The sequence below is a fragment of the Coregonus clupeaformis genome, chromosome 15 (assembly GCF_020615455.1).
Source record: "Coregonus clupeaformis isolate EN_2021a chromosome 15, ASM2061545v1, whole genome shotgun sequence".
NCBI lineage: Eukaryota > Metazoa > Chordata > Actinopteri > Salmoniformes > Salmonidae > Coregonus > Coregonus clupeaformis.
This window is the reverse complement of record NC_059206.1, coordinates 44983212-45002987: the sequence shown is the minus strand read 5'-3', so window position 1 is coordinate 45002987 and position 19776 is coordinate 44983212. Positions and strand designations below refer to the sequence as shown.

The window sequence follows — 19776 nt, the reverse complement described above, 5'->3', positions numbered from 1 at the left end:
TCTTGTTTGACTTCCTCCACCCACTGCAAGGCCAACAGTATGGCAATCAGCTCTCCAAATAGCCCTTCCTGGCTCCCTCCCCGTTATCTGACGTCAACGACGGAAAGTGAGAGCCATCTGTGTTGTCATTGAAAACGCAAACACCAAAATTCTATATATGTTTACATCAAATTGTGGTACTGCTAATTTATTTTGATACACCGTGTGAGTGTGTGTGTGTGTGTGTGGGGGGGTGAGTGAGTGAGTGAGTGAGTGAGAAAGAGAGAAAGAGAGTGAGAGAGCATGCGCGTGTGTAGTCTACCTGCGTGAGTCCATGCATCCTTTATCGACCATAGACTGCAAATACAGGCTCTATCATCAATAATTGGCTGTGTATTGCACGGTGTCGCATATTCACAATCTGCTTGAGTGTAAACTGAAGAGAGGGACTCATTTGAAGCAAATAGCCGTCCTTGTGCGATTGAATCAACAGCAACAGCGGGGCGTAATGGGAGGTAAAATTAGGTTTTTCGATTTGAATAGTCTATGTTATAAAATATCAAAATAGGTTTGAATGCCTCACCAGGTTTCAATGATACCGTTATGTTTTCTCATTCCAGAGTCTGAGACGCGTCAGAAATTGCTGCGCAATGTGAAGAAAGAGGTGGGTGCCTCTATTTGAAATGTTTATAATGACAAATTATTAGAAGCAATCGTTGGTCATGGATCGCTGGCAGCAGTTCTGTTTTATTTGGATGCCCAAAATAAGATTGTAAAATGGAGACACCGGGAAGTCTGACCAAATGTATATGCTAGCCTAATAGGCTATTCTATTCTTTGGGATCGTCATTTTATTAGAAAGGATGCGTTCAGGGGCGACTTGGATTGAAATACTTTTATATGCAGAGAAATAATAATTTGGTATCAGTAGGTAGGCCTAGGCAATAACGTCAAGATCAATGTAACAGTATACGGATCTGTTACATGTGCATGACGTGAATATGTGTGCATGTCACAGTGCAGAGCCAAGAGCAGCATCATTAAGATTATTGATAACCGCTCTTACGTGTGATTTATTTTATGTGAATGCTAATGCTGTAATGGAGGACCTCTCAATTCACTGGGCATGCTCATATCTCAGATAGCCTATTGTCCCTCTCTCTTATACATACAAAAAACATTATATCAATTGATCAGATTATATATTGCTATATCCTGTGTCTAGAAAGTAGGCCTAAAGGATGTGGTCACACTTTATTTGGATAGTACATCTGTAGATGCTCTACAGATGGTCATACTATCCACAAACTATCTGTTGATAAGAAACTGCTTGCTAAGATAATGGTTAGGGTTAGGTTTAGAATAAAGATTAGGGTAAGGGTTAGGGTAAGGGTAAGGCTTAAATTTAGGGTTAGGGTTATGGCTAGGGTTAGGATTAGTAGATAGTTAGTTGAAATGTTACTGATAGTTTGTAGAGCTTCTACAGATGGACTATCCAAATAAAGTGTTAAGGATGTTGCTCTTGTGCCATAAAGTCACAGTTTATTATTTGGAGACTCCTCACAGATATCTGTCCCCACCGGCTCTGTTAGCTACAGCCAGATCATACTTCAAAGGAAAATTGGCTTATGGTATAGTTGGGCTGCAGCACTACAGGAACCTGAAAGAGAGAGAAGAGACCACCTCCCTGTCTGGCTTCTTTTAGCTGTAGCTGCATACTGGTGTGTCCTATCTCCATTTATGAGATGCAAGTTCGTTATTTTGCCCTGATCGAAAACAAAAACTAAAAGGGCATTATTAGCAGCAGATTGTTTTGTGTGGATAGCCCTGTCCATCTTTGTGACATTTTTAGATGAGGGAAAACGGTCTCTCACACGCGCATGAACACAAAAGTAAACAGGCACTCACACACATATGCACACAGGAACATGCAAGAGAAAGACTCTTTTTCTGCCAAGTTATTGGCAGCAATTCTTCTCGTCTTGTGAAGGCAATCATTGGTCACATGCCCCCTGGGAGTGTAAACAGGATGTTTTTCTCAGTAGTGTGAGGGTTGCCTGTGGAGGCCTCATCACACCGGGGACATGACTAGCACCAGGTCGTGCAGCAAGGAAGAGAGTCCTAGTTGGTGATAGTAAATATATACTGTATCTCAAACTCTGACTTTTTTTCCTTCCGTTTCTAGTAGATTTGATTCAATTTCTATCAATTTCCTCGCAGTATTCACAATTTCTCTGCACTGTATAATTTCATAATCTGGGAATTGGTCACACCATATTTCACTATTGTGTGTGTGTTGTGTTTTATTTTGTGGTTGTATGAGAAAAACTAAAATAACATAAGCTTCATCAATCAACCTAAAAGCTATCTCAGAGTCATTTTACTGGAAAATCATTGAAAATATACACTTTAGTCGCTCCTTTTACCCTGGTCAAGCTCTGTCTTGTCTGAAGTGATAAACATCTCCCACCCTGTCTGTATCTAGTCTGTCACTCAGGATCTGCACACTCTCTTGCATTCCCTCGCCACCTTCCCTCCGCTTACCTGTGATTTTGTTGCAAAATCGCTCCCCATCCTTGCCTCCCTCTGTGCTTTGATTTATTTTCTTTCTGTGCCTCCTCATGTCAGACCAGGTCTCTTTATCTGCCTGTCAAATCAAATCCCACCTCACCTTTATGTCTCTCTCTTTTCTTCTCAGGTGAAACAGATCATGGAGGAGTCAGTGACTCGGAAGTTTGTGCATGCAGACAGCAGCCATATCATATCCTTCTGTGGTGAGTGTGTACATGTAGTAGTATATTACTTATTGAATTTGTGTTACATATTTTACAGTGTGTCAAGGTCAATTTGATTGTGAACAGAAGTATTGACAGTTCATATTGCTCATTGGAGTTTTGACTTGCCTTTATATTTTTTGTATGATTTGTTACCCCCCAATTAAAGGCCCAGTGCAGTCAAAACTGTGATATTCTTGTGTTTTAAATATACACTACCATTCAAAAGTTTGGGATCACTTAGAAATGTCCTTGTTTTCGAAAGAAAATCAATTTCTTTGTCCATTAAAATAACATCAAATTGATCAGAAATACAGTGTAGACATTGTTAATGTTGTAAATGGCTATTGTAGCTGGAAACGGCTGTGTACTACTTCCTTCACAGAACAGCGCAAACTGGCTCTAACCAGAATAGAAAGAGGAGTGGGAGGCCCCGGTGCACAACTGAGCAAGAGGACAAATACATTAGTGTCTAGTTTGAGAAACAGACGCCACACAGGTCCTCAACTGGCAGCTTCATTAAATAGTACCCGCAAAACACCAGTCTCAACGTCAACAGTGAAGAGGCGACTCAGGGATGCTGACCTTCTAGGCAGAGTTGCAAAGAAAAAGCCATATCTCAGACTGGCCAATAAAAAGAAAAGATTAAGATTATTACAAGCCTACTGAAGGACTGTGCTCCAGTGACTGGATGGGAGGGAGGGAGGGTGCATGCCATGGTTGATGGGCAGGCCTAGCTGCATAGCTGGTCTGGGTGGGTCTAAGTGTTGATTTAATGACTGCTTGGCTTACAGTATGTGTAACAGATGCATACCTACATGTTTTTTCACCTTTGACCAAATACCATTGCCATTTGTAATGAGAGCCAGAGAAGTGTGGATAGAAAGAAGTAAGCGATTGTGGCAAGAAAGAAATGACATTTTTTGGTGAGATGAAAGTAACCTTATCTCCAAAGAGCACCTTTCGTGGCCTAGGATTACCAAACTGTAGGTGGTACTTAAATGCCACCAATGATTAATTTGATAAAAGCTTAATCTAGATGGCTCGAAATAGAAAAAAACTAAGGTGGTCAATACCCACTAGCAGTAAGATCTTTCCTGGGAAAGAGGACAGACCGTGAAAGTAAGAACCCGTGGTCCAAGCATACGCTCCAGATTTGGAGGAAAGTGCAACGTAGTCTCCATCTGCCTATGGGCATATCATCCCTAACTGGTATTCCATATCATACCAATTTTTCCCCATTATCACTAGATTCAGGTTTTCAAAGGTGGTCATTACTTAATTTGCAATATGTACACGATGTCTTGAAGAACAACCAAAATAAATCATTTGGTGAACTAAGTTCAGACTTCCATTTGACAATGTCAGATTTCTTTAGCTATTTACAGCTAAGAGACTATTTACTGAAACACCCCAACTGGGTAAAAATGAAGGGTTAGCCCTCTCCCAAAGAAAAACATCTTATTATCAATACTCAGAAAAGGGCAACTGGCAGTAAACAAATTACAAAACTATACCAATCTATTGCTGTCATGACATAGAGCAATACTCTGCAAAGTGCAAGTGGGAATCTCCTCAGTGGTTGGGAAAGGGTATGGGGGCTGGACACGCAGCGACCCAGACCTCGCTGCTGTCGGAGATCACACATACTGACTCAAGGTAGTTTGGGGAATGGGTTTGGGAGCTGGACAATAATAATGATGATGCTAATAATTATGTTTCCACTCCCTCTATTAGGAATTGCTATGCTTGAAAAATATTACAAATCTATGTTAAAAAACTAAAAACAAAGAGCACCTTTCTCTCGCTTATCACAGACCCAAACAATGCTGCTATTCTCGGTCAACTGAAGAATCACTGTTGGTTTGAACCAGTGCTTTGTAACCTCTTCACAAGTATCCTCCACCCCATTCCTCTGGTGTCACAGCCTCACATTTCACACTTGTGATGTGACACAGGATTATTGTTACATTAACAGCACAGCAGTAAGATTATGGAATCAAAAGCAGGGCGATTATTGCTGGTTGAATTGAACAGAGGTAAATGCCATAGACATTCCGTTTATTTCACATAAAAAATCTGAACTGATTGCATAGAGTCAGAACATTGACATTTACAGAGCAAGTGACATTGGGCATCATCCTGTGGAGTTGAAATGTCAAGCCCTGCCACCTCCTACTACCCCAATCTGTGTACGGTCACATTCTCAACCAAACACAGCTGGATTTTAGGTTGGCACCGGCCACAGCCATAGTAAAGAATAAGAGCCATGTATGCCCACCTGTGTTAAATTGAACTGACAGTAGACACTATGCAAAGGTGTTGATACTACACCTCCACACATCCACGGATATCCTAGCAACAGTAAACAGCGTTTGTCGGTTTTCAGTTTACTTCTGCTCCTGCTGAGAGCCACCTGCGCCTGCCCTCTAACCCATCTCTGCTTCCCTGCAGTAGCAGTCAGACTGTCCAAGGGTTTCTCACTTCATTTTCACTGGGTGCGCCTGCAAATCTAATTATCAAACTCTGCATGGGAAATCCATAAACAGTATGTGGTTTACTTGTTGTTTACAGTGTATGCAATCATAGCTTAGTGAATATCGCTTTGGGGAAAGTTGGTTTTGAAACCAAACTCTGTATGTACTGTTGGTGTCTGTATATTCAGTACTATGTGTGTTTGTGTATCTACAGCTGTAGTGGAGGCATGTGTGCTCCATGGGCTGAAGAGGCGAGCAGCGGGCCTCCTTTGCAGTAATAAGGTAGCAGCACTCTTCATGAAGGTGGGTAAGAGCTTCACCCCGGCAGAGGAACTCTGTCAAAAGGTCCAGGAACTAGAGCAGCTCATCGAGACCAAGTAAGATATTGATCTTGGCTAGTCATTCCTCTTAAGCCCCCCCCCCCCTCACACACACACACACACCAATATGCCATCAAATGAATACAAAATGTGTATCAAACACTCCTCTCCTCTCTGTATTCTCCAGCAGACAGGCTCAACTAAATAATGGCAGTGTTCAGAAGCAACCCAGGGTGACCAACCTCCCCCCTCAGGGCTTGAGGAACCTATGGATCCGCACTGCTCTCATGGAGAAGCTTCTGGACAAGATTGTCATGTACCTAGTGGAAAACAGCAGGTTAGCAATCAATCAACAGATCAGCTTCCAGCTGAAAGTCTGACATTGTGTTTGATCTTACAAATACCAACAGCTGTAGCTGCTCAATATGTATACTACAGATGTCCGATCTTAATTTGATCACTCTTTTGTCACATTTTTTCCCTACGCACCAGGAAATTTCAAATGAGCCTTGTGATTTAGATACAGGCGGCAGGTAGCTTAGTGGTTAAGAGCGTAGTGCCAGTAACCGAAAGGTTGCTGGTTCTAATCCCCGAGCCGACTAGGTGAAAAATCTGTCGATGTGCCCTTGAGCAAGGCACTTAACCCTAATTGCTCCTGTAAGTCGCTCTGGATAAGAGCGTCTGCTAAATGACAAAAATAAATAAATAAAAAATAAAATAAATAAAAGATACGTTCACTGAAAACCCGCAGTTCTCTTTATCTCCATGCGGGGACAGTTGAGTCCTTTTGGAGCAGTGCCAGCCATCAAAATCATCCTCCCTCTCTCGCTCGCTCAAACGCTAAAAGCACCAGACAGAATATGAATACATGACCTACTGTTACTGTAGGCCTATTGTTCCTATTAGTACAACATTCAAATGTACAAAAATGTATCTGAAATGCATCCATACACATCAACAACCGTCGTTGTATATAGCTTAATAAAACAAAATAGATATTGGTCTCCACTATGACTAACAAGTGTCAAGTGTATCCGAAGTGCAGCCGTACAGTAGGCTACACCTAAACTATAGCGTACTGTAGACTATCAAAACTAATCACACATAGGCCTGTAATATCAGATGTAAAGACGAGATGAAACTGAGAATAGTGAGGTATCCTACGGAATGGAGTGCAATGGTGCATGAAAGAGTGACTCAGATTTTAAAACCCCCCAAAAATGCAGCCCATATATATATGTATGTATGTGTGTATATATATGTGTATATGTATATATCTTATATATACAGTACCAGTCAAAAGTTTGGACACACCTACTCATTCAAGGGTTTTCCTTATTTTTACTATTTTCTACATTGTAGAATAATAGTGGAGACATCAAAACTATGAAATAACACATATGGAATAATGTACTGCCCAAAGAAGTGTTAAACAAATCAAAATATATTTTATATTTGAGATTCTTCAAATAGCCACCCTTTGCCTTGATGACAGCTTTGCACTCAACCAGCTTCACCTGGAATGCTTTTCCAACTGTCTTGAAAGAGTTCCCACATATGCTTAGCACTTGTTGGCTGCTTTTCCTTCACTCTGCCATCCGACTCATCCCAAACCATCTCAATTGGGTTGAGGTCGGGGGATTGTGGAGGCCAGGTCATCTGATGCAGCACTCCATCACTCTCCTTATTGTGTGTGTTGGGTCATTGTCCTGTTGAAAAACAAATGATAGTCCCACTAAGACCAAACCAGATGGGATGGCGTTTCGCTGCAGAATGCTGTGGTAGCCATGCTGGTTAAGTGTGCCTTGAATTCTAAATAAATCACAGACAGTGTCACCAGCAAAGCACCCCCACACCATAACACCTCCTCCTCCATACTTTACGGTGGGAACTACACATGCGGAGATCATCCGTTCACCCACACCACGTCTCAAAAAGACACGGCGGTTGGAACCAAAAATCTCCAATTAGGACTCCAGACCAAAGGACACATTTCCACCGGTCTAATGTCCATTGCTCGTGTTTCTTGGCCCAAGCAGGTCTCTTCTTCTTATTGGTGTCCTTTAGTAGTGGTTTTCTTTGCAGCAATTTGACCATGAAGGCCTGATTCACACAGTCCCCTCTGAACAGTTGATGTTGAGATGTGTCTATGACTTGAATCCTGTGAAGCATTTATTTGGGCTGCAATTTCTCAGGCTGGTAACTCTAATGAACGTATCCTCTGCAGCAGAGGTAACTCTGGGTCTTCCATTCCTGTGGTGGTCCTCATGAGAGCCAGTTTCATCATAGCGCTTGATGGTTTTTTTGCGACTGCACTTGAAGAAACTTTCAAAATTCTTGAAATGTTCTGTGTTGACTGACCTTCATGTCTTAAAGTGATGATAGACTGTCGTTTCTCTTTGCTTATTTGAGCTGTTCTTGCCATAATATGGACTTGGTCTTTTACTAAATAGGGCTATCTTTTGTATACCCCCCCTACCTTGTCACAACACAACTGATTGGCTCAAATGCATTAAGGAGGAAAGAAATTCCACAAATTAACTTTTAAGAAGGCACACCTGTTAATTGAAATGAATTCCAGGTGACTACCTCATGAAGCTAGTTGAGAGAATGCCAAGAGTGTGCAAAGCTGTCATCAAGGCAAAGGGTGTCTATTTGAAGACTCTCAAATATAAAATATATTTTGATTTGTTTAACACTGTTTTGGTTACTACATGATTCCATATGTGTTATTTCATAGTTTTGATGTCTTTACTATTATTCTACAATGTAAAAAATAATGTGATTTTCTGGATTTTTTTTTCTCATTTTGTCTGTCATAGTTGACGTGTACCTATGATGAAAATTACAGGCCTCTCTCATCTTTTTAAGTGGGAGAACTTGCACAATTGGTGGCTGACTAAATACTTTTTTCCCCCACTGTGTATATATATATATATATGACATCTTAAGGTTTCTAGGTTACGAATCAACTGTAAAAATGTATTTCAATCGTGGCCTGTGGTGGTCTGATAGTTAGGGCTGCTGCCTTCAGCGCACATATAGGTCTACAGTACCGTGTCGGTGTGGGTTTGATTCTGGCCCATGCCCTTATGGAACAAATAACTAAATCACCCCGATTGACTTGACTTAGTTACACATTTCAAATATGGACAGTCCAGGGATATTTTACCCCCGATCTTGATAAGAAATGACCTTACCAGACACTTTTATTATAAAGACAGTTGTATTTAATGGGAAATGAATAAAATAATAACAGGCTACACCAACATTAGTTTCCATTCATACAAAGTGTTGGATAATTTGCCACAGTAGATTTGCTGTGGTAAACAAGGAAATACTTTATTTCTATTGTACGGAATGCTTGTAAAATAGATACAGCTCCCTTAGTATGTTCAAAAAGGACTAAGTTCCGATGATAATACCAACCAGAGGGTGAACATATCTTGAAAGACTTTGGTAGGAACCAGGACTAAGGTAACACTGACATCATCTTTCAGGGAGCGGTAATGAGGTGACCAATAATGGTTGCAATTGAGATCAGCAGTGCGGGTGAATTTAGAGCATATTGATGGTTTAATGAGAGATCAGCTGGTGATAATCTAGTGCCATCGATGGTCGCAATAGGCCTCTTGTTATTTGATTATTTTCCAATACGTTCTGTAGGCTACCCGTTAGCCTATCCATTGTCACATAATGAAAGGTGTGAAAACGGATAATAGGCTACTGTGTTTCCCTGTCTGAGTTGATGAGCTGATTTGGGCCATCAGTTGATTGACAGATGTAGGCCTACTGTAGAATGATAAACTTTCCTCCAATGTGGATGCTCGCCCACGTTTTATAGTTAGGCTATGTATAATTTGTCAATATAGTTATGGTCTTTGGTGTGGATGGCCCTTACAGTAGGTGAGATTTCCATTGCTAAACTGTTATGCGTCAGCTACAGTAGCATACGCCTACTGTACTTTCAGTTTGATGCCGGCATTTGAAGTCATCCTTGTTGTGGATTGAAAGCCTGTATTGTGTGGCTTTAACATTTTATTTCGTAAAGCTGTCAAGATGTTTATGCATTTGAGCTTATCCAAAGACGATTTCGTTGAGCTGATGTGTAAATTATCAGACTATTTGTTTTACTTCTTGAAAACATTGAAAATAATTCAATTAACTTGTGGGCCTAATTTAAGCTATAGGCTATCTAAATTGATAAAAAAGTGTACTATCCGATGGTGGAACTCCAAAGGCAAACTTGCAATGTATTCAAGGCTTAAAAGTCCTCTGAAGCTTTTTATTTCCTCCTCAAAATCTCAGCATATAGAGTTTATTTTCTCTTTCAATGGTGGAATCAGTTAGCATAGCATCTGTTGTTGCTTGCTAGGTCTGTGCATATTCTATGAATCAATTTAGCATACCGTGTATTATTTATAATCATGTTTTATGTTGGACGTGCACTCACAATCAAATTATTATTTGTCCAATGATTTATTGTTTCTTAAAGGTATTTTTGAAGGAGTGGGGCAGTCCCACGCCTTTTGTAAATTTGAAGAGATAGAATAGTGTTATAAAGATGGGGAGGATAGTGGGAGGGTGAGTCAAAGGACATTGGGCCAGATTAGAACCCATGCCGACTCTGGCATATGGAAAGGGAAGGTAAAGGGGATACCTGGTCAGTTGTATAACTGAATGCATTCAACTAAAATGTGTCTTCCACATTTAACTCAACCCCTCTGAATCAGAGAGGTGCGGGGGAGGCTGCCTTTCGTCCACGTCATCACAGGCACTGAGGCCACCAATAATTGATTCTGCCTATGACTTGCCTTCAACATATAATAAAACAGTTGATCTAAAAAAAAATTTTTACCTAACAAAAAATATATCAAATATGTCAATTTATTATAATCCACAGAATAATTTACACGAGATGCGCTGTAGCCTGCACTTAGTCTACATAGGCTACTTGAACTGGCGCCCAGTGGACCTCCAGTCTAAGGTACAATGTAGGTACGGTACTGCATTGTATACAAACACCACTTCCAGCTGCCCCCTGGCGGCGATTCTAAATATTTCTTCAGATATTCAAATCCTCCTGCTGCAAGATTATTTTCCTGCTGCAATGAAATGGGTCAAATTAAGATCTGACATCTATACTTATAGTCACTTTTCAGTGAACACGCAGCAATGGTTCTTCTTTTTTGAGTAAACATGATTTTTTCTCTTCCAGTACGTTCTATGACAGTGAGGCCATTCTAATGGATCCTGTGGATGGACCAATCCTTGCCTCTCTGTTAGGTATTGATGGAACCTCTTCTTGTCAGGATGTGGCCGGACAGATCTCTGATAAGATAAGAAATAGCACACTGAATGGCACATTACAGTGAATGTGACTCCCTCAGATAATCTGTAGATAAAACATTACACAGGAGACTAGTGCTTTACGGTGGAAATTGCCTTATTTCAGATAAGGCCATAATTCTGTGGTTTAGAAGATAAATATACAAGTGCATTTACCTCTTACTGTGAGGGTAACATTGACATTGCTGGTACCTCTTTCACTCTGGATGATGATGGTTCAGTACAGTGCTTTAGAGGTGACTACACCTTACAAAATGAAAGTGTTGTGGATCTCAGTGTTGTCTTGCCCTTATCCCTTGCAGTTGGCCCATGTGCTCTGGAGTACACTAAGGTGAAGACAGCCGACCACTTCTGGACAGACCCCTCTGCTGATGAGCTAGTCCAGAGACACCGTATCCACAGTAGCCACTGTCGCCAGGACTCCCCTTCCAGGCGACCTGCCCTGGTCAGTATGTGGGTGATGTGTTTAAATGAATGATGTGTGTGTTATATATGATGTATAAATTTTTCCCAATGGTCTCGAATACAATTATATTTTCGAATAGATCCAGAAGAGGCAGTCGAGTGGCAGTATGGAAGATCGGCCCATCCTGTGGGCTCGGGACTACGTTGAGTCCCTCCATCAGAACAACAAGGCTACACTGCTGTTTGGCAAGAACAACGTCTTGGTGCAGCCGGTGTGTGTGTGTGTGTCTCGCTCTCTCTCTCTCTCTCTCTCTCTCTCTCTCTCTCTCTCTCTCTCTCTCTCTCTCTCTCTCTCTCTCTCTCTCTCTCTCTCTCTCTCTCTCTCTCTCTCTCTCTCTCTCTCTCTCTCTCTCTCTCTCTCTCTCTCTCTCTCTCTCTCTCTCTCTCTCTCTCTTTCTGCGTGTTAAAGGACTTGGCATTGCTTTTCATCACTGTTTAAACAGCAAGGAATGCTTTGTACAAATCTCCTGTCTTGGTCAACAGAGGGATGACATGGAGGCTATCCCAGGGTACCTGTCTCTCCACCAGACTGCAGATCTCATGACCCTGAAATGGACCCCCAACCAGCTCATGAATGGCACTGTGGCAGATGACACTGAAAAAAGGTAATGTAATATCAAATCACAGTAAAGAAACCTATTCTGACACTCATAGGTGTCTATGAAGAACATGCCAATTTATATAATTGGATATTGTTTAAATCTCAGCAATCACATATTGATTGTCCCACAGTGTTTACTGGGACTTTGCCATGACTATTCGCCTGGAGGAGATTGTTTATCTGCACTGCCATCAGCAAGGTACAGGAGGAACCTCTTTTAATTATGTAGGCCTATAGCTTTGTATCTATGTGTTTGTGTTCTTGAACTTGTGATAACGTTTTTTCCCAGTGGACAGTGGTGGGACAGTGGTTCTGGTGAGTCAGGATGGGATCCAGAGGCCTCCACTGCGGTTCCCCCGGGGAGGACACCTGCTCCAGTTCCTGACCTGCCTGGAGACAGGCCTGCTGCCACACGGACAACTCGACCCCCCTCTGTGGTCCCAGAGGGGAAAGGTCGGCATGGAACATAGAAATGGCCTAAAATGCCCCATGACAATGATTCAGATCTCAATGAATGTTTACTGTAGCTATTATGTCCACATCCACTAAACCAATTGAAGCGTGATGGTATGATTTAGCTAGTTGTTTCTTGTAATATTAGAAATAGGCTAATCTATAGCTGTGACGAGTACTGAGTATACGAAGAGGCAGGACACAGACACAGGAATTAACAAGGTCAAGGTTTACTTAACAATGACAATGAGAAATAACAAAGATGGAGTAGAACGACACGAAGCTAAACAATCACACACAACATCATCCAGAACAGTCCAGGGCTAAATAGGGGCGGTGATGAGATGATGAGGTGCAGGTGCGCTGGAGGTGATTAGGGTGCGTTGGGTTTCCATTCCGGTGTTGCCGAGGTGGTGCGCTCAGACCGGTGGCTCAGTAGACCGGCGAATCAGAGCGCCGGAGGGGAGCACCGGGAGGAGACGTGACAATAGCAGAGTGGATGTGGTTTGACTGAGGGTAACTCTGATCTCTGTGTTAGTACACTGCTGCCAGAGGGATACTTTTACACTGCCACTGTGTCATTTCATTGATCTTATCCACCAATTTAGCCTCCAAGTAGATAATATTAACCCTGACCTGCCAAAGCAAAGGGAACAACATGAGGAAGTTTTTAGAGGGGTTGTGATGATAAAAGTGGTAATCATAGTAGAGCTGAGACTATAATTTACAGGCTGCAGTAGAAGATAGCTTTGTAAAGGTTGTGGTATATTACCCGGCGGGGCAGTGAAAGACTATAAAAGTTGGAGTGGCACAGAGAGTCTAGGTGTGAGTGGGGTCTTAATACGTCCTCTGGGCAACATGAAGGAAAGGACAAGGCCCAAAAAAAAGGATACAAAAAAATACATAAACAATGCACTTGTTTTTTCCTACTAGCACTGACTTTGCTGTTAACTTCTTTATTGAGGGAAAATTATTTACTTGTTACGATTGTGATATGTTGTTGTCTCACCTAGCTATCTTAAGATAAGTGCACTTATTGTAAGTCATTCTGAATAAGAGTTACTTACTAAATAAGAATACATTACTGAAATATAAAACAATTGAATAAGATGTTATTGATTTGAGATTGGCCTTCTTTGGCTGGATCATTAATTACATCTAGCCTAGTCTTGCATCACAATTCAATGATGGGGATCTGAGTTTTAGGGTGAGATAAAATAAACTTTAATCACTCTCGTGAATCATCATCATAACAACATGTTATGTCTTATACTGAGTGCAGTACTTTCCTTTGCCTACAGGGAAAGGTTTTCCCTAAGTTGCGGAAGAGGAGTCCGCAGGGGTCTGTGGAGTCTGTGTCGGATAAAGAGGAGGACGAGGCCACTGATTATGTCTTTCGGATCCTGCTCCCTGGTACTCCGTCAGACTTTGGTATGTCACTTGTGATCTCTTTATTGTGTATCAATTTTCTGTTTAAATTTGTACATAATATACTTTTTCATTATTTATTTTTCTCTCACTGTTCATTTTGTTGACCATTGTCCTTCCCTCAGCCCCTCTCTGTCCAGCCCCTGTGTCTCTGCCTGTACCTGTAGCCCTGTGAACCTGTGAACAACTTACATTGGTTACCCTGGATTTGAGACCATGCATGGGCATCAAGTTGTCTTTGTCACACCTCCATCTTCTGGCTTGGTTTGTCAATGGTTCCATGTTTAAAAAAATACTTATATAGTATTAAAGAAGGTCACCCAAATCCTCCATCAGTTCTAGATGATCATGTAGCTGTTGCTAATGACAATGACGACGATGTTCATGCTGATGATAACATTGATCCTGTTTGGTGTCCAGTGGCTCCAGAGCTGATGGACCAGGCGGTGAACATGTGGCACCCCACCCCCAGGAAGTCCTCCTGTTTCTCCTGCTCTCAGAACGGATCCCCTGATAGCTCACTACCCAACGGCTGCAACCAGGACAGGGCTCCCCTGAAACTCCTCTGTGACACCATGAAGTACCAGATCATTTCCCGTGCTTTCTATGGCTGTGAGTACATGTATCATTCATTCCTTTAGGAAAGACTGATTCAAATGCTATAGTCTTCATGTTATGGCTGGATTGATAACCATGCACGTTTCTTCACTTCTTTATTGAAGGGCTTGCCTACTGCCGTCACCTGTCCACCGTTCGTATCCACCTCTCTGGCCTGGTCAACCCCACCATCATTGACCCTAACGTGCCTCATGATGCCCGTGGAGGGCTCACTGTGGATGTCTGGAGCAGCTTCCTCCAGGACTACTCTGTAAGATCTACTGTACCATCTGCTCTAAACATACTATACACACAACCACAACCTGCAGTGACTGTGTATGTTCTTTATAGCTTAGCTAACAGGTCAAAGCGTGAATGTATCTGCATTCATCAACATCAACATCCCACTGCAACCGATGACAGTACTGAACTGGTGGGTTTCTGTATTGAGTCAGTATGGAATCACGTACACAACCTTTTCTCAGGCGTATGATGAGCATGAGCTTCTGCGGCTGGTGTACTATGGTGGAGTGGCCCCTACAATACGCAAGGAGGTCTGGCCATTCCTGCTGGGACACTACCAATTCGATATGACCGAGAAACGTAGGATGGAGGTGAGTACTGTTATATTGTCATGAGGTATAACTACTATCTCTGGAATCCAAGTAGGGAGGTGGGTCATGTGTAATACCATTACACACTAGTGACCCTGTGTGTTCATCTGTGTGTATAGGTGGATGAGCAGGTTCGGGCCTGCTATGAGCAGACTATGAAGGAGTGGCTGGGCTGTGAGGCCATCGTCAAGCAGAGGGAGGGGGAGAAGCATGCTGAAGCCATAGCCAAGTGCAACTCTGTGGCCAGTGTGGACAGACCAGGATCAGTGCAACGAGACTCCACCATCAGCACTGATGTAAGGGGGTCCTACCTGTCACATTTGATGAGGGCAATACATGATAGAGTTTCTGACTCATTGGCATATGGTTAACATACTGTACTAACATATGTTTATTCATGGTGTTCTCTTCCTGGTTGGCATTTGACCCCTTATCCTACACCAGTCCTCACAGAGCACCAGTTCAGAGAAACAGATTGCCCAGAGTGACTCCAGCAGTAGCACACAGGTACAGGATGTTTTCCTTTCTGGGGCATAACACATCACCACATACCATTATACAATTATCCTTAATACTGAATACTTGAGAAGTTGTGCCTTCCAATAGTAGGGACACTTTATAATGCTTGGTATTCACTGTCTGTTGTCCGGTGTTGCAGGTATTTGGGTCTGTGGAGGAGGTGGATCAGATAGAATCTGAGACGAAGTCAGAGGAAGGCAAAGAGGTGTCCAAAATTCCATTGAAAGTCCGCCCAGATGTGGCCAACCCAAATGTTACCTCAGAATCTGGCGACCCACCCAAAATCATCTCTGTTGGCTCAGGTCTTCTAGAACAGCCCCAAAGCACAGACAACAACAGCCCTGCAACAAATGTAACTGTCAGAACAGTAGCCACTCAGCCATCACCAGAGCCCCAGGGAGCTGCGTCTAAGCCAGTGGCAGAGGCCCAGGCTGTGTCAACGCTAACAGAGGATCTCCCTGTCTCGAGATCAACAGAGGAACCAAAGGTCACGATAACAGTTGATGACAAGGCAGGAGAGGAGCGTCCTAAGGCTCCAATACAGGAGTCCAAAGCCCCAGAGAGTGAAGGGGTTGAATGCTCTGAATCGGTAGAAATCATAAAAATACCAGAGTGGGTTAAAGAAAGGGATTCTGACAAAGAAGACGTGAAGTCCTTAGGAAATACTGAAACCGAAGAAAACAAAGTTGCAGGAAATGGGTTGTCTGAAGTTTCCACCACAGAAGACGCAAAGCTCCCTGTGAGAGCTGCGTACGCAACTGAGAATACTGATATTCTCAAACTAGAAACGGAGGTTTCTAATGTATATATTCCAGCTCCACCACTAGGTGAGGCCACAGTTACTAAAACACAAGAGAGCAAGGCCCCATGGACAGGACCATTCTGTGCCACAGAGCCATATTTAACAGAAGGAAATGAAGATTCAACAATGGCAGTAGAGGCTGGTATTGCTGAAAAAGAGGACCCAAACTTCTCTGACATTGAAGAAATCACAGAATCTGAATTGCAAAAGATGAAAACCCCTCAAACCAGCGAAGCTTGTGTTTGTGAGAAAGACATGTATAGTACTGAAGAAAAGGTTTCAGAAATAGCTGAAATCAAAACATTAGACACTGTGGAGGCCAGTGTCCCTGAGAAAAACAATACTAAAGCTGCAGAAATGACAGTTGCCATAGATTCAGAGAAACATGCACTTTCCATGCCTGTACTGAAGCCACCTCAGCCAGAGGCCAGGGCCAGTGTTACAGTTACAGCCCACTCTATGCGTTCTCCTGATACACTAGATTCTGATGACTCGCCATCCGCCTTAGAGATGGAGGACATTCCCACTGCCTGGGCAAGACCCTTGTCCGGCCTGATGGCTCCCCCAGCTGCCCCCTTCTTGGCCTTGAGGAGAGTTGTCTCAGGGGAACCTGTCCTGGATGCAAGCTCCAACACCAGTCTCGATGGAACTGAGCCAGCACTGTCTGAGGAGGAGCCTGAGATGGAGAGTCTCTACCCCCAGTCTGACTCTTTGGTTGTGACAGAGGAACTCAAACCTGAGGTCTCACCAGTGGTAGTGTCCCCTGCAGGGACTACCTACTCTGTAAGTACTCCAAATGAGTTACATGTGTGCACTGTAATGCATGTTGCAGATTTTAGGGTTAATTGGGTAAGGGTTGGTTCAACATACAGTACCCAACTACCTACAGAGCTGTCACAATGCTGGAATGAATCATGAAACAGTAGCCATTTGAACATGAACCACTTTAACTAACCTTAGTCCCTTTCGTCACTCTGTTCAGCAAGAGCAGCTGGACTTGTACTTGCTCAACCTGCATCGCATTGATAAGGATGTGAGACGCTGTGACAGAACCTACTGGTACTTCACCCCTGCTAACCTGGAGAAACTACGCAACATAATGTGCAGTTATGTGTGGCAGCATCTGGAGATTGGCTATGTCCAGGGCATGTGTGATCTACTGGCTCCTTTACTGGTCATTCTGGATGACGGTCAGTCTGCATGAAAAATAGCTCTCTTATAACTGCATTATTCACAGACGTGAGTAAGATAAGATGAATCATTTGCTGTTGATGTGTTTCTCAGAGGTCATGGCTTTTAGCTGCTTCTCTGAGTTGATGAAGAGGATGAATCAGAACTTCCCCCATGGAGGGTCCATGGACTCACACTTTGCCAACATGCGCTCCCTCATCCAGGTACCATACACGCGCATGCACACACGAATGTACATACACAATCACACATGCACATTATGTGTGTGATACTACAGTGATATTACATTGTAGTAAAAGATAGGCACTTGCCCTTTTTTTCCGCTAGATCCTTGATTCAGAGCTCTTTGAACTGATGCAGATGAATGGAGACTACACTCACTTCTACTTCTGCTACCGCTGGTTCCTACTAGACTTCAAAAGAGGTACTGGCATTTGCATGGGTGTGTTAGATCACATGTACTATCTGTATGGTGATGGAATCAAACAGAAAGGGGGATTTCACATTAGAACCAGAGGAAATAGTTAATGCTGATGATGTTTAAATTTAAATGAATCGTGTTCTAGGTATACAATATGAAGGACCTGTATAGATTTTGGAAAATGTAATTGCTAGTATTTTCTGATGTTTTTATTTCAGTAACATGACTGTTCTGCAGGTAGGTCACATATGACAGTCCTACTCAGTGTATAACCTGATGTGCCATTATTCCTCCAGAGATGTTGTATGATGATGTGTTCTCCGTGTGGGAGACCATCTGGGCGGCCATGTATACCTCCTCCACTCATTTTGTCCTCTTCATCGCTCTGGCACTGGTGGAAATGTACCGAGACATCATCCTGGAGAACAACATGGACTTCACTGACATCATCAAGTTCTTCAACGGTGAGTCTAAAGGATGACGTTAGATGTTGTTATGGAATGGAATATTTGATAATTCAGTTATTTCATTCATTTCATTGCCACTGAGTGTTTGCTTGCTAAATGTATGATCTGAAGGTACCAACTGCCTTTACTGTGCTTGCTGACAAAGGCAAAAAGCCTAGCTACCTCCATAGACTGCACTCATATGTAAATCAGCACAAGCAGCTAGGCTCGAGTGACACAGTGTGTTTGATTTGATTTCCCTCTTCAGAAATGGCTGAGCATCACAACGTCCCGCAGATCCTAACGATGGCTCGAGACTTGGTCCTCAAAGTGCAAACACTCATAGAAAACAAGTGATCCAGCATGTGTCTGTTCCTCTCCCTTTCACTCAGTGTGCAAAATTGTGAAAATTGTGAGAAAGTCATATAAAATTAATGTATTCTGAAAATAGTAACTTGTATTTGTATGAAAGCTAAACCAACAATTGACAAATGCAGACAGAGTAGTCAGTATTTTAAAATCACGCTTCTCAATCATTATGTTTATTCTTGAAATCATCAGGTGACCCATACTGAAACAATTGTCACACTACAATAATTGCACAATGCAGTATTTCTGTCTCAGTCTCTAAAAGCACTTTCCTATGTTCAGGTAATTAACATTATAATCAATATGTTTATGAATACATGTAATTGTTCACTTAGTGAATGTACCCTTTTAAAAACAAAAACTCTTTGCATATTGCTTCAGAATGTTTTTGTATTTGTTTTGCCTTAAATTTAGCTATTTTGTGCAGGGATATTCTCAATATGATAACCAAATGAGATCTTGTTCGTACATTGCCGTCATAAACTTCCCATCAGTTAGAACCATTCACAGAGTAAAGGTGCAACCAAAAAGCCTGCACCCCTCCAACATCGCAGGAACACTTGCTGAAACCCCTGGGTGTATCTCAAACATATGGTCCCCCATGTATTCCAATGTTTTTGTATTAAGTGCTTAAATCTGTCTCTTCATTATCTTCTCTTTATCGGCTAAATGTCTGTGTGTATTGCTGTTGTACTGTAATTGTAACTGTACAATTATTTGTAACACACATAGGCTAATATTCAAAGGTATCTGTGATTATAACAATGTAGCTATACTGTTTAATATCAGATATGTACACACACGTAGGCCACTGTACATGTGATTTGTCGCTTGACGACAATAGATAAATATACCGACAAACATATGAGAAAAATATTCTTATTTTTTCAATGTATTCTTGAATTGTTTATTGTTGTTATTACTTTGCTGTGTATTAAACAATCAGTATATTTTGGATTCAGCATTGTGCA

The 19776-nt window shown here is 42.2% G+C and overlaps 1 protein-coding gene across 1 annotated transcript; it reads left to right on the top strand.

The window, feature by feature from the left end:
* The first annotated feature begins 256 nt into the window (after positions 1 to 256).
* sgsm1b (small G protein signaling modulator 1b) lies at positions 257 to 19766 on the top strand. Its single transcript, XM_041898062.1, has 23 exons — positions 257 to 494; positions 600 to 643; positions 2678 to 2753; positions 5445 to 5607; positions 5738 to 5887; positions 10769 to 10836; positions 11202 to 11344; positions 11445 to 11576; positions 11848 to 11969; positions 12097 to 12164; positions 12255 to 12418; positions 13720 to 13849; positions 14267 to 14458; positions 14569 to 14714; positions 14929 to 15057; positions 15177 to 15353; positions 15502 to 15564; positions 15716 to 17161; positions 17361 to 17568; positions 17663 to 17772; positions 17897 to 17993; positions 18287 to 18454; positions 18705 to 19766. The coding sequence occupies exons 1-23, from the start codon at positions 488 to 490 to the stop codon at positions 18791 to 18793; spliced, it is 4092 nt and encodes a 1363-aa protein (XP_041753996.1). The 5' UTR covers positions 257 to 487; the 3' UTR covers positions 18794 to 19766.
* Positions 19767 to 19776: the final 10 nt, after the last annotated feature.

What these genes read in the sequence shown, in the direction of transcription:
- sgsm1b (XM_041898062.1), top strand. An exon ending in GAGCAGCTCATCGAGACCAA is followed by an intron (nt 5,608 to 5,737) that starts GTAAGATATTGA and finishes TGTATTCTCCAG; the next exon opens with CAGACAGGCTCAACTAAATA. An exon ending in ACTCCAGCAGTAGCACACAG is followed by an intron (nt 15,565 to 15,715) that starts GTACAGGATGTT and finishes CCGGTGTTGCAG; the next exon opens with GTATTTGGGTCTGTGGAGGA.